This window comes from Mauremys mutica, chromosome 15 (assembly GCF_020497125.1).
Source record: "Mauremys mutica isolate MM-2020 ecotype Southern chromosome 15, ASM2049712v1, whole genome shotgun sequence".
Lineage (NCBI taxonomy): Eukaryota > Metazoa > Chordata > Testudines > Geoemydidae > Mauremys > Mauremys mutica.
In genome coordinates, this window is record NC_059086.1 from 30232265 (window position 1) to 30252334 (window position 20070).

Here is a 20070-nt window from a genome sequence, read left to right on the forward strand (position 1 = left end):
TCTGATGCTCAAAGAGCCACACTGGATAAAAGAGGGAGCCGGTGATGCAGCAGGGTGCTTGGTCCAAGCCAAGGCCTGGATGAACGTGTAACCACAGAAAAACTCCCTGGTAGGGGTTGGTGCAGTGATGAGCTGCCAAAATCATAACAACCGGTTCCCTCCTCACCCCAAGAGGGATCATGCCCCCCGACCCCACCCAGGGACCCCTGCCCCATCCACCCCCCTTCCCTGAACCCTGACAGCCCTTGGAACCCTTGCCCCTGACTGCCTCCCACCACCCCCATCCAACCCCTGATCCTTTCTGACTGCCCCACCAGGACCCTTGCCCCTATTCAATCCCCCTGTTCCCTGCCCTCTGACCCCCCCACCCCCAAACTCCCCTACCCTCTCTCCAACACCCCCTCCCTGCCCCCTTACCGCGCTGCCTGGACATGGCTGGTGGTGCTACAGTCCGGCCGCGGCTGGAGCCGGGAGCCCGGGGATGCGGGGCCGAGGCAGGAATTGCGCGGCTGGAGCCCGGAGCTGGAGAATATGGCAGGAGCCGGGCAGCCGGAGCCAGGCGGCTGGCCGGAGCCGGAGCCGGGCAGGGCCACAGCTGGAGCCGGAGCCGGACCGGAGCGGCCGCCAGCCCGGACCCTGGCATCTGGGTAGGTGGGTTCGCGGCCGCCGCCCTGCCCAGAGCCGGGCTGCAGCGGGGCCGGAGCCCGAGCCAGGCAGCCCCCGAGCCCGGCGGCCGGGGAAGGACGCGGGGTGGGACACGGGGCCGCGGTGGGCCGCGGCCAGAGCCGGTCAGGGTGCACAGCCAGGGCACACAGCCCTCCTCGTTCCCTCTACCCCTACCTGAGCTCCGTCTTCCTGGGCGAGCAGGAAGCCTGCTTGCTTCTCAGCCCTCCCAGGCTTCCCACGCGAAGCGCTCATTTGCAGGAAGCAGGGTGGGAGGAGAAGCAGGGCGGAGCATTCATGGGAGGAGGTGGAGGCAGAGCTGAGGCCCCAGCAGGGAGCACTTGTTAAATTTAAATGCCCTTTTAGAACAAGTTGTCCCAGGCAGGACAACCGGTTCTAATAGGGTGTCTAAATTTAACAACCGGTTCACCTGAACCGGTGTGAACCGGCTGCAGCTCACCACTGGGTTGGTGGACTGACCCCCCCCCCCACACAGAGCCCTTGCTGATCTCTGGTAAGAGGTCTGGCTGTCCTTTGGTTTAAAAGGTTTTCTGTGCAATGCTTTCACCTTAAGAATAAATATATTTGCTTAGAAAGAGCTGCGGGGTAGCTAACCTTGTTTACAGCCTCTGAGGAGAAAGCAAAGTGCAGGCACTGGGGAATTCACACTGGAGGCAGGTAACTGCAGCCTAGAAACACTCTGGCCAGGAGGGAGAGACCCCACGGTCTGGTGAAAAGAGTGGGGGTGACAAGAGCAGCTGAGATACACGCCCCCTTTGAAGCTCTCTGGAGCAGGCTCCAGCTCTTTGCTATACAGACAGCAGCAAGAAGCGGGGACTGCAGTACAGCTGAGTACAGCACCAAAGCCCAATTTGAAGTTCTGGCCCAAAGCCTGAGTATGGGGCCCTGCCTTTCCCATCAGCAGCAGGGGGCATCCATTTGCCCACCTGCGGCAGCTGTAGGAAATCACCATTAAATCTGCACAGGTTGGAGCTAGACATTCACACGCTTTGTTGTGCCATCAGCCACCCTGACCCCTGAGTATCATGCAGCTGGTAGGGGTAGATGCAGGTAAAGCAGGGACAGCTGCTCTGAGGGGGAAGGTGGTGGAGGGGAAATTGGGGCCAAGGCAGGATCTCTCATGCCCCAAGACCCAGAACTATGCCAGGGAGATGGGAACAGAGGCTACTTGGAAATTCCCCGAGGGGATCATACAAATTCAGGGGACCAGGCTCCTAGGAGGAGCCGGTTTACATCCTCTTCAAATCCTGTCTACAAGTTTGTCCTTTCTCCCACCTGTAACTCCTAAAACTAAAATCCCCCAGTTACCTATTTCTACGCCAGCCCGGTCTTAAGTCAGTTCACTCTTTCCCCCACTACAGAATTTTTTTTTGGCGGTGGGTGGGGGGGAGAAGAGGGTGTCTGTCCCACAGCAGTCCAGGGGTTTGAAACACTTGGACTAGAGCACGCCAACCCTGCTTAGGAGGGATTTCAGCCCTTCACACCATGTTGTGGTAGAGCTGGCTGCAAAATTAAAAAATCCTCTCCTCCATTTCTATCAGTGTCTAACTTTCCCATGGATTTTTTTTTTTAAGCAAATTGTTTCAGCAGAAGACTGGACTATAACTCCCATGATGCCCCAGTCTCCAATGCCCCTCAGGGTATGTCTATTCTTACCACACGGGTCGACGCAGAGAGTTCGACTTCTCAGAGTTTGAACTATCGCGTCTAATCAAGACGCAATAGTTCGAACTCCCCACGCGCTCCAGTCGACTCTGGAACTCCACCACCGCGAACGGCGGTGGCGGAGTCGACCTTGGAGCCGCGGACTTCGATCCCGCGGCGTCTGGACAGGTGAGTAGTTCGAACTTGCGTACCTTAGTTCGACCCCCTCCCCTTAGTGTAGACCAGGCCTCAGAGAGGGACTGAGGTGCTTGATGGTAGATGTAAACCCACTAGGGAGCCTGGGACGCTTGCCCCATAGAGCCAAATGGGAGTTGTACATCGGTTGGCATTTTCCACTACATTTCTGTTCCGAGGTGACTGAAGTTCTGGGCTTCAACAGAACACTGTGGACCAGTTTCAGCTGCTGCACAACTGGGGGTTAGAGGAGGAGTGGGTTTAAAAACGGTATTTGGGTGCCTCAACTCCAGCCCCAGAGCAGGCTCCAGCGCACCAAACAATTACTAGTTCTTTGCAGCCAATTTCTGACCACTTCACCAAGGTCCTCACTGCACAGATGGGGAAACTGAGGCAGGGGGCTGGACACCAGCAGGTCAAGGAGACCTCAGCATTCTACCCACTAGATCAGCAGTCCCCCTTAATCCTGACTGTGACCCCCTCCCCCCAGCCATTGTTAGGAGCCACTGCCACAGTGGAGGCCAGGAGCAGAGCTGCGACACGGGTGGGACTGGGAGCAGAGCCACGGTTGCAGGCCCAAGGACCAGAAGTGGAGCCACAGCCAGAGCTGGGGGCAGAGGAGGGCTGGATGAGGCTCCCTCCCCACCCCCCTGCGGGGGCTGGCCTGGCCCCAGGAAGGACGAGGCACCAGGCAGAGCAGTACATAAAACCCAAGATTTATTCCGTTCTCAGAGAAACAAGTTTCCATCGCACAGGTCGCAAACAGTTATCGGGGACATGAAAGAAGCCATCTAAAATATACAAGCGAAGCCCAGCCTGGGATCCCCTTGCACGCTGGAGAGAGACAAAGAACCAGGCTAGAAAGCGGCTGCCCTGCCAGGACAGGTACAGGAGTCGGAATGGCCCTGCCTCGGGCGTCAGTTACAAAATCACTGAACCGCAGCTTCCCCTGGCGTGGGCGAGGGAGGGAGCGCACCAGCACCGCAAGCAGGGGGAGGGGAGAGAAGGGACGCAGCTACAGCTGACAGTGGCTTGGAACAGCTTCGAAGGGGAGCACTTGTGCCAGGGATGTTGAGATGAACATGGGGGCAAACCCAGGGAGCTTCCCAGCAGGACAAGCTGTTGGGAACCAACCCCGCCAGCCTTTTTCCTCACTGACCCACCTGCCCCCACAATCACCCCAAGATCCCATGCGCATGGCAGCAGAGAGCAGCATTCAGCCCAGGACCCCACCATCAGGGCAGGTCAGCCCAGGCGCTGGGCTAGGTCCCCAGCGCGGAAAGGGACGAGGGCCCAATACCTAGCGCTCCACTAAACCCAGCCACGACCCCTTGGCCTGACCCTGCCTGCAGACAGCGCCCCCCACCCACCCTGCACTGAAATCCCAGAGGAAAGATGGGGGGAGCCTGTGTGCGCGCCGCCCACTTGCAGTCAAGGCAGAGAGCAGCACCGGAGGGGGAGGGGTGTGTGTGACCCTCAATGCAAACCGTGTGTGAAGACTTCATGGCAAAGGAACGGGCATGGGGAGGAGAGGGCTCCCCATCAACAAAATTTCAACTCGAGTGGGGGGCAGGATGTCCCGCTGCCACCACGCGACCCGGGGCAAGAGGCGAGTCCCAGGCGCTTTTGGTCATTGCCTGTGGGACGCCGGGCAGCTGCGCCGGTTGATGCAGGCCAGCCCCTCACTCCTCCTCCCCAGTGCCCGCCGAGGCAGCGGGGGCCTCGCCCAGGGAGCCGGCAGGGGAGCTGCGGTGGGTGAAGCTGCTGCCACTCTCGCTGCGCTGCTCATCTAGGGGGATGGGCTCCACCAGCGCCGAGGAGAACTTCCGGTCGCCGAAGGACGCACTCCACTTGGCCTCGAAGAAGCGCTGCAGCCCGATGATGGACTGGACATCCTCCTTGTCCTGGCGAAGGGGAGCACAGAGAGGCCGGGGTCAGGAACCACAGCCGGAGACACCCACCATTATCTCCAAATCTGGGATATAGCCCCACATCATCCAAAACGGACCATGGCCTGCTCCCAGAGCAGCCAGAGTCTCCCCACCCCTGCTAGGACAGAACCAGGACACTCCTCTACTGACACCCAGGAACTTGCTAGCGCTAACTAGCGGAGAGCACCGTTTGACAGGACCCCCTGGGGCACATACACCATTCACCCAAGGGTGGGGGTCTCTAGCAGGAGGCAGTAGCCCCAGCAGTCTGCTGGCCGCTAGTCACAGCAAGTTGTATGTAGGGAGTTGTGTCTATGGTGGAAACTGTGCGCTCAAAGTTTGGGGGTGAAGGCAGACCACCAGAAGGGGGTGAACATGCTCCTCTCAGGTAGATGCTGCTTCTCCCCCACCCAACGGCTGGCCACGTGCTTCACAGCTGAGGCCCAGCTACCATCTGGGCTGAAAGCCGATGGAGATAGAGAAAGTTACAGGAAGAAACAAAACAGCAGGAAGGGAGGCCGTGTCGGGGAAAAGGTGCCAGCAGCAGATCTGAGAACAGGCCTGAAGAGAGTCAGCAGAGCCCACGTAGGCAGAGAGAAGAGGGCTGGGGTGGACTGTGGAGTTGGGGAGCTGAGCCTCATTCAGGCAGTAGCGAGGTGCCTCAGCTCTGGTCACCCCTGGGGTGCACCCTATACCCGCCCTGGCCAATTCATTACCATCAGGATATACCCCTGCCTGCCCCAGCCCCAGAAGGATCATGCCTCTCTCCCCACTGCCACCAGGGGAATGAGGGTCCCAGGTCACCTCTCACCTCCGTCAGCTTATTGAATTGCTTGATCATCCGCCAGACATCCTGGGCAAACTCCTCGGAGGAGCCGTAGGGCGGAGAGAGCTTCTCCTGCAGCCTGGCTCGGATCAGGGTCAGGTCGATAGTGTCCTGACCCTCCTGGGGGAAATGACAGGCGTCAGGCCTGGCCCCACTGGCCAGAGAGGCCCATGCCCTCCCTGAGCCCCACTCTGTCTCTTATGGCCCCACTCCCCGGCAACCCACATGCCAGAAACCTTCTCCCCAGAACAGGGTCCCAGCACTCAAGTACTAGTGAGACTGCCTCATGCTTGGGGCTCTCCACAACCCATGCATCAAGGGTAGCCCCCCCACCTTTAGCACCCCCCACATGCCCCATGAAGTGAGCACACACACCCCCACAGCATCAAGTACCCCCCAGCGAATCAAGCACAGCCCCCCTCCCCAACTCACCGTGGCGGTCGAAAGTCGGTGGAGAGGCCGGCACGGCTCATGGCACAGCAGCTCCAGCAGGACACGCTCACACTTCTGCCAGGCCAAGGGGGACACAGCAGGGTTAGGAGCAGGGACCCCACAAACTCCCCTCCCACTCAGGGCCAGGCCAGACCCCCCCCGCACCCCAACCCTGGCTGTGGCTCCACGGAATCACACAAGAGCAAGGCCAGGCCCTGAAGCACCAGGCCAGGCCCAGTCACATGCCCCCCACCGACAGCACTGGGCTGGCCAGCCCAGAGAGCAGAGGATGAGCACTCTGCCCATACGCCCACCCCCTGCCTGGTGCGCCGAGGCAGAGAGACACTTGCTCTCCAAACAGATCCGTCACTTGGCCCTCAGCCCGACATACGAACCCTCTGCTCCAAGGGGGAGAGTTTATTGGGGCCCTCGTCATCTTCGGAGGCGGAGATGTTGGTGCCGTCCTCCTCACCGGGCGCTGGCAGTTCCTGGCACAGCAGGCACTTCCACTCCTGACTGGGGGGGGGGGGGGCAAATGAGAGGAGTGAGCATCGCCCCCACACTCCCAGCCAGACAGCAGGGGACTCCAGTTCCGAGAGGACATCTGCTCTCTCAGTACATCAATAGTACAGCTGGGGATAGAACCCCGGAGTCCTGGCTCCCAGCACCCCACCAGACCCCCCTCCCTTCCCAGAGCTGGGGACAGAACCACCGCCAGCCCCTCCCTTCCCCAACCGTTGGACCCCAGGGCTGGGGAAGGGGATAGGTACCTGGGGATCTCCTGCAGCACTGGGAGGTGGCAGTCCAAATGGTAGCACTGCTCACACTGGTTACACATCACAACAGAGCCTGCCTTCCGGCACACTCTGCAGTGGGCAGCATTGGCCGCCTCCATTGCCCCCTCCTGGCTCTGGCCTGGCGTCACGTCCAGACTGGAGCCGATGCTGCCACTGGGGGAGATGAGGTGGGACACAGAGCCCTCGGTGGCCAGGACGTCCTGGGGCAGGACAACGGGCTTGGTGTCTCTGGAATCCTCTGCCGGATAGTCGATTGCTGCCTCCATCTGCTCCTCCTGGGGGGACAGCACAGGGTTAGTGTTGGCTCCCAGCAGCCCAGCAACGCACTCCCAGTGGGACAGGGACACCCCCGGGGCTGGTTTCCACATGGCCAGGACCCCAGCACCATCCACCAGGACATAGCCCCACACTGGCCCCTTAGAGCAGGCCAACCAGGTACCCTAAAGCAGCACCAACCTTGACTATGGCTCCGGGCAAGATGGTGCTGGGGGGCTGGGCGGCAGCCTGCTGGGCCCCACGCTCAATGACGATCAGGTTGTAGTCCTCGTTACTGTTGCCGGGGAAGACCTTGAAGACAGGCGGCTGGCTGTCGGCCGTCAGGTCCAGGTCCAGCCGCTCCAGGCTCACCCGCGGCACCTTGCGCATGACATTGCCGTCCGAGGGCCTGGGCCTGCAATGCAGCACAGGGGGCTCAAGGCATGACTCCTGCCCCACACCCAGGTGGAGGAGGTCACAGCAACAGAGGATCCACAGGAGGAAGGGAGACAGACAGCATGCAGCAGGCTGACAAATACAGCCCCACACCATGGCAAGGACCCCACTCCTTCCCCAGACACCAGGGCAAGGATTCAGCTGACTTACCTCTTCATTCCTGACACGTGGGCCTCAGTGCTGTCTGCTGGGGATAGAGAAGCCAGACACGAGTCAGGCAGCCTTCTCCCCCCTCTTCCCCCCCACCAAGCCTGGTTGTCCCCACCTCCCCCATCTCCAGCCATGCTGCCACGGGAAATCCCAAAGGGGCCAGAAGAGGCAGCCTGTTTCTAGCCCTGGCATGGGCGGGAAGGCAGCCTTCCAGCAGCCTGCCTGAGTCTACAGGGAATGATGGCTAGTGGGTCTCCTCAATTAATCGCAGTGGGGCATCAATGCTCAGCCCTGATGAGACACTAACTACATCCCTGCGGAGGACGTGGGCCGCTGGAGGGGCAACAGGACAGGCACCTGCCTGTGGGGGAGCTACTCCCATACGGTGCCATGCCACCCTCTGACAAGCCCCAACACCTCGCTCTGGGGCCAGCCAGGAGCTCCAAGGACAGGGTGATACTCTGCTCCCCACCAGGCTCCCCACAGTCTTACCCAGGTCTCCAATGCCTTCCTCCTGGGTGTCCATGGGCTGCAAAGGAATGAAAAGGAGGACACGTCAAGGAGAACTCAACCAGATCCCCCCACCCTGGGAGACCCCAATCCCCCCCATTCCCAGTTGCCGGCCCGCCTCTACCCAAGAACCTCTTAATGCCAACTGACAAAGGGGTGCAGAGGAGTGGCGTGATTCTGGTACATGCATCTGAGGCCTCAAATGAAAACTGGTGTCAGCACTGATGCTCGATCTCAGTGAACGAATGCACAAGTGCTATGAATGCCTGCTGAAAATATATTCCTGAAGTCTGTACTGAGGTATCAGCCAGCAGCAAAAACTGACAAACAGGTTATCTCAGTTAAGTAGCGTATCTAGCTGTCTGTTTAAACGTAAATTAAGTATTGTGTATTTCACAACAGTCTGGACTGGATGCAAGTGAAGGCTTGTGAGAATTTCAAAGAGAAACTAAACAGGAAGGAAGCAGCTGCCCGGGTTTCCCCTGTCTGCAGGCAAACATCAAAAGGTTGTGATCTCTGGGAGGCCGAGAAGACACTTCCCCAAGAGGCGGGTAGCTACCTCAGCAGGAGAAGCCCTTTCACAGCGCCCTGTCTACATGGAAGGGTTAGGTTGGTATAACCATATCACTCAGTTGTGTGCATTTTTCACACCCGAGTGATGTAGTTATACTGATACAGGTATGTAGTGTAGACCTGGCCTACATGCCGTGGTGGTAAGCGAAGGGCTGGCCCTGAGAGCTGCATCCTACAAGCTGGTGGATGGTACTAGCAGGCCTGGTGATTTGATGAGTGTTCAGTGGATAAGGGGCTGAACTTGCCCAGTGTCTGGGGACTGGTGTGAGCCCATCGCTATCTGTCTGGACAGCAGTAGATTGCCAAAGGCTAGTGGTTTCAGGGGGGATGACCCATAGCAATCACCTCCACCACAGAGGTCCTTTGGGGCCATCTGCCTGTCCCAAGTCTGGGTAAAGGAGGAGGGTTGGGCGTGGGGCTAGCAACTCCACCCCGTAAAAAAATCAACTTGCTACAGAAACGCCAACAATAGAGATAGCAGACTTTTAGCCTGGAAAAAGAAGGGTCTTCAACTCGAAGACGCATGATGCTGGGTGGTGAAAGCTGCGAGGAAGCCACAAAGCCGATTACCCTTCTTGCAACCAGGAGGATTACCATCGGCACATGGAACGTGAGGACCATGTACGAGTCAGGAAAGACGGCGCAGGTTGCAGCAGAGATGAGGAGCAACAACCTGACCCTACTAGGCATTAGCGGGACAACATGGATGCAAGCTGGACAGAGACGACTGTTGCCGTCAACTCCCAGCAGAGGAAGAAATCAGAAGGAGAAGGTGGGGCTGGACAGGCACCAGACAGGCACTGCGGTGGAACCCCCACGGCAAGTGGAAAAAAGAGGCCGTCCAAGAAACACCTGGCGATGCGACCTTCAGGCTGATAGCAAAAAAATGGGCTATACCTGGAACCAGCTAGAGCGAATGGCCCACGATAGAGGACTATGGATATCTGTTGTTTGTGTCCCATACCCTGATTGGGATGATGGGCATGAGTGAGACAGACCCATAGCAATCACGGACAAAATTCCCTCATGCTCTCGGCAAGCAGTGCTGAGGGGCCCCACAACCCTGGGTACTGGCATATACCCATCCTCAGCACCCTACAAGGAGTAGACAAGTTACAGGAATCTCCTGGATCTGGTACCTATACACTAGCTTGCCTGAGTCATGTCAGGTTAATACTGTAAGCCTGACTCCCACTGCTCAACTTGTCATATGCAGTGCTGCTATAGCAGTGTTGGTGTCCCAGGATATCTGAGACTCAAGCTGGGTGAGGTCATATCTTTGACTGGACAAACTTCTGTTAGAGACGGACAAGCTTACAAGAAGCGTAGTTTACTGGACAAAGATTACCTCTACCATCTTGTCTCATTTTAATTGTCATGATATGCGTGTGTGTGTACAGATAAGGGTTGTCTGTAGACTGAAAATTACTACTCCCTGGACCCTGGGGGAAATTCTGCACATCGGAGGATGTGCAGAATTTGTATTTTCCCGCCTAAAATTTTTTGCCTAAGTGCTGCAGTTCTGCCTTTTGCCCACCAGAGGCCGATGTGGCACCAGAACAGCCAGCTGCTTAGCACTACAGCGGCCTCTGATGGGCAAAAGGCAGAACTGCAGCACTTAGGTAAAAAATTTTAGGCGGGAAAATACGAAATTCTATGCCCAGTGCCGCAGAATTCCCCAGGAGAAGTTCATCACAGCACCCTGTCCATGGAGCCAGTTTAGGACAGAGTGGGGAACACAGAGCTGCTTGGAGGTGTCACAGACTGGGGTTCAGAATGGCTAGTGGGGGGGGACGGGGACGACAGACTGGAGCATGGTCTCAGGAGCTAGTGGGATAACAGCATGGAGCCTGGGGACAGGAGCTGCAGAGACCTATGAGGATGAGGGGTATGGGGACAGGGGCAGAGGTGCCTGACAATGGGAAAGGCTTGGGGTCAACCAGGGACTGCCTGAGGGAGGCCTCCCAATACCCTAACAATCCCCCCCTCGTCCCCAAAGAAAAGCCTCCCACCCACACCCAACACCTTCCAGGTTCGCTCCTAGGCTCCTTCCCTCTCTCAGCTCCTCTGTTACTCCTGACTCCCCCAAGCCCTTACACTGCTTCTCACAGGTGCAGGAAGAGGTTACTCACCTTGTGCAGTAACTCAGGTTCTTCGAGATGGCTGTCCCTGTGGGTGCTCCACTTTAGCTGTTTGTGCACCCCCACACTTCTAGTCTGAGATTTGTAGTAGCAGTGCCCTAGTTGGCCATGCACACACAGCAGCCATCTCACATCACTGAGCGGCTACCCAGCGGGCGCAGCCAACCGCCCCCCAATTCCTTCTCTACCCGAGAGGATCAAAGAGAAACCCCAAAGCACAGGGGAGGAGAGGGGTAGTGGAGCACCCACAGGAACAACCATCTCAAAGAACCTCAGTTACTGCCTTCTCTTCGAGGAGTGTCCCTGGGAGTGCTCCACTATAGGTGACCGGAGAGTAGTGCCCCTCTCTGGAAAGGAGTTCCTGAATGCCAAAGCGAGCGTCAGCAGCTGAATGTTGCTCTAAAGCATCATGTTCGGTAAACGTATGGACTGATGCCCAGGTAGCTGCTTTACAAACGTCAATGATGGTACGGCTGAGAAAAGCTACTCATGTGGATATAGCTCTGGTAGAGCGCCGGCGAAGTCCGTAAGGAGGTTCCAGATCATGTTTTTGATAGGATAATCTGATACAGTCAGAGATCCATTTCAACAGTCGCTGTCTGGAAATGGTTTGACCTTGGGAATGTTCTGTTATGGATATAAATTGAGATGATTTTTTGAATGTAGAACGCAAGCGCGCTACGAACATCCAGTGTGTGGAGGAACGCTTCCCTGCTGTTGGCGTGCGAATGGGAGCACTCTGTACTGGTAGTGGAGGTTCCCAAGCGTGAATTGAAAGAACCTTCTGGGCACTGGATGAATAGTGACGTGAAAATAGGCATCTTGTAGGTCGACGGCCGACTGCCCATCTCCCTTCTTCAATGCTGGAATTATGGTTGCTAGGGTTATCTTGAAGTGCTGTGTTCTGACAAATAGTTTAGCTTGTGCAAGTCCAACATGGGCCTCCATCCGCCTGTTTTCTTCTGGGTGAGAATAAAACCTGCTCCCCCTGTACTTGGTAAGTACGGGATCTACAGCACCTAGTTGCAGGAGGTGGTTTACTTCCTGCTTTAACAAGTGCTCATGAGATGGATCCCTGATGAGGGACGGGGAAGGGGGTGGGTAGGCGGGATAGAGGAAAAGGGATAGAATAGCCCTTGCATATAATTTCCAGAACCTACTTGTCTGATGTAATGGTTGCCCAGACTGGATAGAAGGGTGTTGGGTAGTTCCCAAATGGGCAGGAGGTTATAAGGGACTTTGACAGTGGAGTATGTGGGGCTCTCGTGCCCTCGACCAATACTTCAAAATGCTTGTCTGGAAGTGGATGGCTGAGACATTGCTGACTGCTTTGAGGCTTGGCAGCGTCTTGTTTGATGCTGGTTGTGGTGCTGGTCATGTTGTCTGAGGTTGGGCATACAGGGCAGTGCAGAAGCATTGGGTATAAAATCTGCCCTGTTTCTTTCTGTTCACAGGGGCATATATTCCTAGGGTTTTCAATGTGTCAAAGGAATTCTTGAGTGTGTGTAAGGTTGTATCTGCGCCTTCTGCGAACTGTTTTTGACCTTTGAAAGGCAAGTCCTCTTCTGTTGCGTCAACTTCCTTGGGGAAGCCTGAAAGGTGGAGCCAGGATGCCCTCCGCATGACTATGGAGGTGGCGATGGAGTCGGCCACCATGTCAGTGGACTCTAAGGAAGCCTGTAAGGCCATTCTGGCAATGAGGGAGCCTTTTGTTATGCGAGCTTTATATTGTTCTTCACCTGTTGGAAGATGTTCAATAAAAGTTGCCATTGTGCAAAAATATTGTGTGTACTTTGCCAGTAATGCAGAATAGTTTGTTATGAGAAACTGGAGGGTCGTTGAGGAATAGGCCTTTCTGCCAAAGAGGTCTAGGCACTTCCAATCTTTATCATAACCTAGTCAGACATTGCTCTCCCCTTTGATTAACTGCCTCCACCACCAATGAATTAGGAGTGGGGGGAGTGGGAGTGAATAAAAACTTGTCTCCCTTAGCTGGGACATAGTACTTCTTGTCTGATCTTTTACAAGAAGGTGGAGCTGTAGCTGGCGTCTGCCAGACAGTTTTGGCTGGGTCCATGATGGCAGCATTGATGGGTAGCGCAATCTTGGCAGAAGATGTATGGAGAATCTGTCAGCTTATGCTGCATCTCCAGCAGCTCTGCCAAGGAAACGTTGAGGGAGTCAGCCACTCATTTACATAATTCCTGGAAGGATTTAAAGTCATCGCCTGATGTCGGAGGAGGCGGCATTAGTATTTCATCCAGAGACGAAGAGGTGTGGGTGGATGGGATGGTGCCACCCTGTGGTGGCTCTTCAATTGCTTCTGCTTCCTCTTCAAGAGCTTCTGGGGGTACCGTCAATACTGAAGAGAGGCGCTCCTGGAGTGGACATGATGTGAAAAGGTCTGCCTGGCTAACAAACTGCTGCCGCACAGGCAAAGCTTGGCGTCAACGGAGGAGGCAGGATTTGATTAGAAATCATTGTGATTGCTGCCAGTGCCGTAGACTTGATGAAATGTATTGGTGCAGCAGGTGGCACCCCCGTGCTGCTCCATGGCGCTGGGTGCTGATGGTACCCACATTTGGTGGACGGAGATTGCCTTTTCTGAGGCGAGTCTTGCTGAGGCAAGGAGTGAAACCGCTTTTTTGTGGCTTTCTGCGGGATTGGGTCCTTAGCTGTTTTGGAAGAGGATCCCATGTCCAATGCCACCGTGGGTGAGAGTTGGTGGGGAGGGGTCCTGTGCTCAGGATCAGACACAGGTCAAAGGGATTTCTCCAGCATCGTACGTTTTTAACTGGAGATCCCTAGCTTTTCTAGTTCTTGCTGTCAGCTTTCTGCAGTGGTGGCACTACTGGGCAATGTGGGTCTCTCCCAAACACAGACACACTGAGTGACTGTCTGAGACTGGTATTGACAATCTACAGCTGAGACAGCATTTAAAACCTGGAGAACCAGGCATGTCAGAGAGGCTGTTCACAAAGAAGAAGGAGTGGGAATAGTCCCCTACAAGTCTCTGACTAGAAGCGCAGGGGTGCACAAACACCTGAAGTGGAGCACCCACAGGGACACTGCTTGAAGAATAAATACTTCTGTATTGTAATTTAAATTAATTACACAAAGTTCAGTATTAATATGCCTAGTAAGGAATCTATTTATCAAAAAAACATTTACCGAATCTTTTTTTCTCTGTATAATTAGACATACTTGCTCACAGATATTTTGAAACAAGTTACCAAAATAATTGCAACTGGCATGATTATACTGTTTTATTTTGACAAATATGCAGAATTCTGCAGACTTTTCAAAGATTGTGTGCAGAATTTTATTTTTTGGTGCAGATTTTCCCCAGGAGTAAAATTATGGTCTCAGTGGGGGCCTGTCACCAGAAGTTGATAAAAAAAGCTGAAAATGTTTGTCTCCATCTGCCTACACTGTTAACTGTTTGTTGCACACTTCACAATGAACGCTTATTTACCGTCTGAGCAAAATGTTAATTAATTGCAAACTTGGGGGGAGATTTTAGATAGGAAAATACAAGCAGCTGGGGTTACCCTGTTTGCAAGGGATGACAATGGATTTTTGTACTGCAAGACTCACTTTGCATCCTACACCCAGGAAGTAAGCAAGCCCACTGCCAGCTTCTGGGAAAACAAAGATCACAGCACCAAGCTGTTAAACGCTGGGAGAAGAACTTGAGTCAGAGACCCCCTCCTGCCTAAAACTTCATCTTGTTAAGTTTAGGCCCTAGAATGTGTGTTGTGATTTTTACTGCATATGTAACCCTTCAATTCCCACAGTTCTCTAGCATTTAACACAAGTGATTCAAATGAACTGGTACTTGCTTTCTCTAAACACAAGTTTAGTTGCTGTGTGTTAAGCCTTCGAAGCTGCGGTGTACTGTGCCTTTGGGAATGGAGGATCCAGGAATTCTGTGAGTCTCCAATGGACCAGGGAAAGGACACCAAAGGGGGACCCTCTGGGTAGATCTGTCTACACAGACAAGAAAACCCCACAGCTGGCCAGGGCCAGCGGACTTGGCCTCACAGGGCTGTTTCATTGCAGTGTCATGTGCAGGCTTGGGACAGAGCCTGAGCTCTGGGACCCTCCCAACCCAGAAGGTCCTAGAATCCAGGCTCCAGCCCAAACCTGGAAGTCTACACAGCAATGAAACAGCCCAAGCTGACTGGCATGGGCCAGCTGCGGGGTTTACTTTACTGTCTAGACACCGTCCAAGAACCTTGGAGGGCCTGTCTGCTCACCTGCACAGCGGAGGATGCCGGGGTGCTACCCTCACTGATGAAGCAGTCTGCCTGGCTGTTGGGAGAGACGATGGGCTGCAGTAGGGCTCCTGGGGCCAGCTGTCCCTTGCTGATGATGGTGGATTGCACTGAGACTTGCTGCACGCCCTGCAGAGAGAGGGAGAAGTGCCCGTTATCCCATGGGAAGGGTGGAGCCTGGTGCATGGGCCACCCCACTGCCGCTACCATTGGAGAGAGGCTCCCCCACCATCTGCCAGGTAGCTGCTGGAGCGTGGCACCCACCTGAGTCCCATTGACCTGGGGCAGGAGTACCAGCTGGCCGTTCATCTGTAGGAGGCCGCGGGGCTGCACCAACTGGAGCTGCATGGGCTGTATGTAGGTGCTGCCGGCACCACTCTTAACCATGGGGGCCGTGAGGATCCGGGCAGGCTGCACTGGCGGCTGCAGAGGCGGAGGCTGGCTCTGGGAGACAGCAGCCTCGGGCCGGTTCGGGACCATGAGAGGGACATTCGTAAGAGGAGCCAGTACCTGGGGAGTGCCGGAGACCTGTTTCACCCCTCCTCCTGCCGCCGCCGGGCCAGTGGCATTGGCACGCTGGATCTGCGCGTTGGGGGCCGTGGCTTGCAGGGCGCTGCTCCGCTCTGAGATTATTGTTCCTGGGGAGAGGATGGGCATGTTAGGGTGCATTTAAACAGAAGCGCCCGATAAAGGAACAGGGCACCAAGGCCTGAGTTAAGTCCACCTCTGGGTTTCCACAGCCCTTTGTGTACCCAGTCCCGGCTCCCAGATGCACATGTCTAAGCTACAACAAGCAGGGTGTGTCCCATGACAGCTCCTGGAAATACAAATAGCACAAGGAGCTGCTGAGGCAGGCTGGCCATTTGGGATCTGCTCCTGTGGCACAGCGGTTTAATGCCCACATCGCACCACAGCACTCCCCACCCTTGGCTGGCCCTGCTGGGGGGGAGTGAAGATTTCAGGTGGAGCCCAATGATCAGAAAGCAGCTGCAGGACTGGGCCCCACAGCCCAGCTACAAGGAGTGTGGTCAAGAGCTGCTCTGCCTGACTCCCCTCCACACGGGATCCATTCAGCTGTCCCCAACGGGGCAGGGGTAGTACCTGGGTGTTGGTTGAACCCTGATGTCAGGCTCTCCAGGTGCAGTGGCGCCCCACCCACCCCCCATCTGCACCATCCCTGGTTCTGACATTATGGTATGGGCTGGGGACCTGCGTACACAGTGGTCCCCTGCTGTCCTGCCACAAGCTACTCAACAGCCAAGACCCAGCCCCCGGGGAGGAGGGACAGCCAGAGCACTGGGCTCCCAGCACAGACAGCACAACTCTTTTGGGGGGCGGGGGGGGGGGAAAGAGGAATACAGAGGCCAACGCAGTCTGGGCTCTCTGCAATCCCCTTCCCTCCACCACACTTGCCCGCACCTTCTCAAAGCCAGTGAGTCTCCCAGATACCCACAGCCCCACGGCTCACCGAAGGTCTCCGCACTCTTGGTCCAGGCATTAAGATCCCACTGGAACTTCATATCTCCCTGGGGCTCCACGGGGTCTACGATCATCTTGAGGGCACGATGCAGCTGGAAGTAGATCTGGGGTGGGGGGAGAAGGAGGGGAACAGATGGTCACAGCCAGGGTAACGATGCTGCTGAAGCTCAGGGGTGGGGGAGAATATGCTGGTCTCAGCCTCCCCCCAATTGTCACAGGTTGGTTCACCAATGAGAACCAATGCTATGGAAACAGGGAAGCTTCCAAGCTAGCCATGTTAGTCTGGATCTGTAAAAAGCAACAGAGTCCTGTGGCACCTTATAGACTAACAGAAGTATTGGCGCATAAGCTTTTGTGGGTGAATACCCACTTCATCAGATGTTTCCTCCCATAGGAGGAGTCAACAAGGATAATTAATGCCAGCCCCACCCCCACAACAATGCTTGGTCTGACCTGGCTCAGAACTGCTCAGCTATCAGCTCTGTGCTTGGGAGAGGGTTACCCACTCAATCCAAGAGCTGACAGAAGACTAGCAGGCCAGGGTGCATTTAAACAGAAGCACCTAAAACAGCCACCCCCAGCCTGCACCCACCCTCCCACAGCAGCTCGGAGGTCCAGAGCCACTGCCCCAGTGGCCAAAGCAGAAAATGTCCGAGGTTTCTATAAGTCCCATGCCTTCCATGACCTCTGAGACACAATCTTAGCCTTAGTCATGAGCTTCAAGGGGCTCAATGTAAATCCCACTCCTGCAGTTATGCAAATACCCAGCCGTCTGAACATAAGGGCCAGAGTGGGTCAGACCAATGGTCCATCTAGCCCAGTAGCCTGCCTTCTGCCAGTGGTCAATGCCAGGTGCTTCAGAATGAACAGAACAGGCAACTAACGAGTGCATCTACTATCATCCAGTCCCAGTTTCTGGCAATCAGAGGCTAGGGACACCCAGTGCATGGGGTTGCATCCCTGACCATCTTGGCTAATTGTCATTGATGGACCTACATGAACTTAGAATCACAGGGCTGGAAGGGGCGAGAGGTCATCTAGTCCAGTCCCCTGCACTCATGGCAGGACTAAATATTATCTAGACCATCCGTGATATGGGTTTGTCTAACTTGCTCTTAAAAATCTCCAATGATGGGAGATTCTACAACCTCCCTAGGCAATTTATTCCAGTGCTTAATCACCCTGACAACTTATCTAGCTATGCCCTGAGGAAAGTGCAAGTCTACTGATTGTCTGCTCATGGAATCTCAAGGTCAAAGACCACAGCTGTATAAAGGACTGCGAATTATTCAAAAGGGTGTCTGTTCTCAGCAGAAGCAGTTATGAACTTGTAATCCCAGAAAAAACCCTTTGCTGAGGTATGAAGGACTGATCACCAGTGAGAACCCTTCCTGGGTGATCTCTACTAAGCTTATCAGCATGCATGCATGTTTTTGTATTGCTTTCGTGTTTTCTACAATGCTTTCACCTTAGGAATAAGTGCTGAGTGGTAACTAACCAGGGACAACCACACTGAGGATAAAGTGCAGGGGTTGGCTTGCTTAGGGCATTAACTTGCCTGGGGGATTTACAGTGTAGTCAGGGAATGGCACAGCCTGGCAATACCCCAAGCAAGAGGAAGAGACGTGGGTCTCCGCCCAAAACAGCGGACAGCTGTGGAGCCTGGAGTGGGCATCCTTGCTGGACCATGGAGGAGGAATGCAGGTGCAGTTGCCTGAGCCATGACATGTTGCCCGACACCTGCAGGAGCCTCATCCTTTTCAGAAAGCCAAGTGGAGAGATGATCTCCACCAGAACCGAGCCTGGACAGCACCCTGCAGCGAGTACAGCTGAGCCAGAGATCAAGGTCTGGGACCTGGCACTAGATGGGCCCCACTGTGCTGCACCCCATCCCCCTGCCCGTCTAGTCACTCACCAGTTTCTTGGAAAGCAGCAGGGCAGTGTTGTTGTCACTCTCCAGGGCCCAGGAGGCAAAACGCAGGATGTGCTCCTGATGGCGCTGCAGCTTGGTCATGGCCCAGTGCTGGCGCTCCAGCTTCTCCTGCTGCCCCTCAGTCACTTTCTGCAACACAGCCAGGTGCCGGCACCCCATCAGCAACAGCACAGAGACCTGCCCCCTCCCCCAAAGCAGGATGCTGCCACGTGCCCCAGGCTGCAGTGCAGACTGTGTGGACAAATGAGAACTGCCTAATATTTTAATGATATGCACGGTTGTGAACCAAGTAGGGATTGGTGCCGATGCAGGACAGACTCCTGCTTGGAAACTTCTCAGCTGGATGCGCTGGGCACAGCTCATGGGGTGGGCCGGAGGGCGAGTTAGACCCCTTGGAGGCTGGTACAATGGAAGGGTTCCTCCAAAGGACTGTTTAAAAGCTGAGATGGAGCAGAGATCCTGTTGATCCACGCCAATGGTCAGGGGAGCCAAGGGGGACAGCTCCCTTACTCCCTAGGAGTAGGGAGAGAGCAGGTTTCAGTGCTAAGATCCACATGTGCTCAGAGGAACTCCTTGCACATTTGTGTTCAAGGCCCCTGCCAGGGCAGCAGGAGGGCGAGTCAGGGGTCTGCTCCACAGGTGGGCTGGGAGGGCCTTTCACAATGTGCACTCACCTGTGCATCATTGACCAGCACCTTGCCCCGCTTATTGAGCTCCTTCATGATCTGCAGGATGGCCATCTTCACATCCACCTGCACCCGCTTCTGCACATCCGTCACCTGCCGGATCCTGAGTAGCCAGCCAGAGCCACACGCTGAGTATACCATGCACCCACACCCGCTGCCCTCCCCAGGGCTTTCTGCATCTCAGCCAGCCAAGGCGCGAGGCTGGGAGAGGTTCTGCAGTAGCACAGCTCCCCGTCCCATCCCTTTGGCTGGTTAGGGACAGATGTGCTCCCATGCAGCTGCTGCTAAGACAGGAGTGCCTCTGACAAGCCTGGACCCAAACTGCCCTCTGGAAGGGGGCACCCTTCTGCCAATCCCAACTACTTCCTCCCCAGCTAACAGCAGCCCTGGAGGCCTCTGTCTTGACCGACCATGCTCGCCAGTTAGGACCCCCTCTTTGGCTCACAGGGAATGCAGGAAGCCAACAAGAGTCTGTTTGGCGACACAGGCATGGACATTGCTGGCAAAGATACTCTGGTCCTAGGCACAGGCATACACACAGGGACCAGCACTCAAAGCAAAGATCTCTCAATCCCCTCCCCCCCGTCACAAGAAAGGGTTTCCCTGCGCATCTTGGGAGTGGGAGAAATCCTTCCTTGGGGCTCAGCAGCATGGGCAGGGACCCCTCCCCAAGGTCGGGACGCTCAGTAGGGCTACATACGAGGTGCGCACTTCCTTGGTGGATTTCTGCAGGTTGGCATGCTTGTCCCCCAGGCGCTTCACCAGTGCGGCCAGCATCTTGCGCTGATTCCTGACAGCATCCTCCAAGAACTGGTATCTGTGGGGATGGAAGTGGAGAGCGATGCTCAGAGCTGGCCGGGCAGAGAATAGGTGCAGGGGTTGTGTCCCATGAACCCCTCAATGCCAACTGGCCAGGGGGTTGCAACAGTCTCCTGGTTCTGGTGTGCACATTTTGGCTCGCTTAAGTATACCACAGGAAGTCTCAAAGGAAAGCCAGGGCCACACTGGTTATTAATGTTGTGAAATGTACATACACACTTAAAAATATGTTCTTAGATTCTGTATCACAGCAACAGCAGAGAAGCAGGTTTCCTGCTAGAA

The 20070-nt window shown here is 55.5% G+C and overlaps 1 protein-coding gene across 3 annotated transcripts in view; it reads right to left on the reverse strand.

Moving 5' to 3' along the window:
- Nucleotides 1–3223: 3223 nt before the first annotated feature.
- The window catches only part of TRIM28 (tripartite motif containing 28), a 54135-nt gene continuing 37288 nt past the window's right edge, over nt 3224–20070 (reverse strand). For 2 of the 3 annotated variants that reach the window (XM_044989333.1, XM_044989335.1), the window contains exons 5-18: nt 19670–19786; nt 18958–19072; nt 18266–18412; nt 16340–16454; nt 15382–15509; nt 14854–15000; nt 7863–7899; nt 7371–7407; nt 6966–7179; nt 6483–6784; nt 6108–6228; nt 5713–5787; nt 5266–5400; nt 3224–4427 (exon numbers count right to left, since the gene is read on the reverse strand). In XM_044989333.1, the coding sequence (XP_044845268.1) occupies nt 4206–4427; nt 5266–5400; nt 5713–5787; nt 6108–6228; nt 6483–6784; nt 6966–7179; nt 7371–7407; nt 7863–7899; nt 14854–15000; nt 15382–15509; nt 16340–16454; nt 18266–18412; nt 18958–19072; nt 19670–19786 (1912 nt within the window). In that variant the 3' untranslated portion in view covers nt 3224–4205. The remainder of the gene's footprint in view (nt 4428–5265; nt 5401–5712; nt 5788–6107; nt 6229–6482; nt 6785–6965; nt 7180–7370; nt 7408–7862; nt 7900–14853; nt 15001–15381; nt 15510–16339; nt 16455–18265; nt 18413–18957; nt 19073–19669; nt 19787–20070) is intronic. The other variant, XM_044989334.1, reaches the window with a different exon arrangement.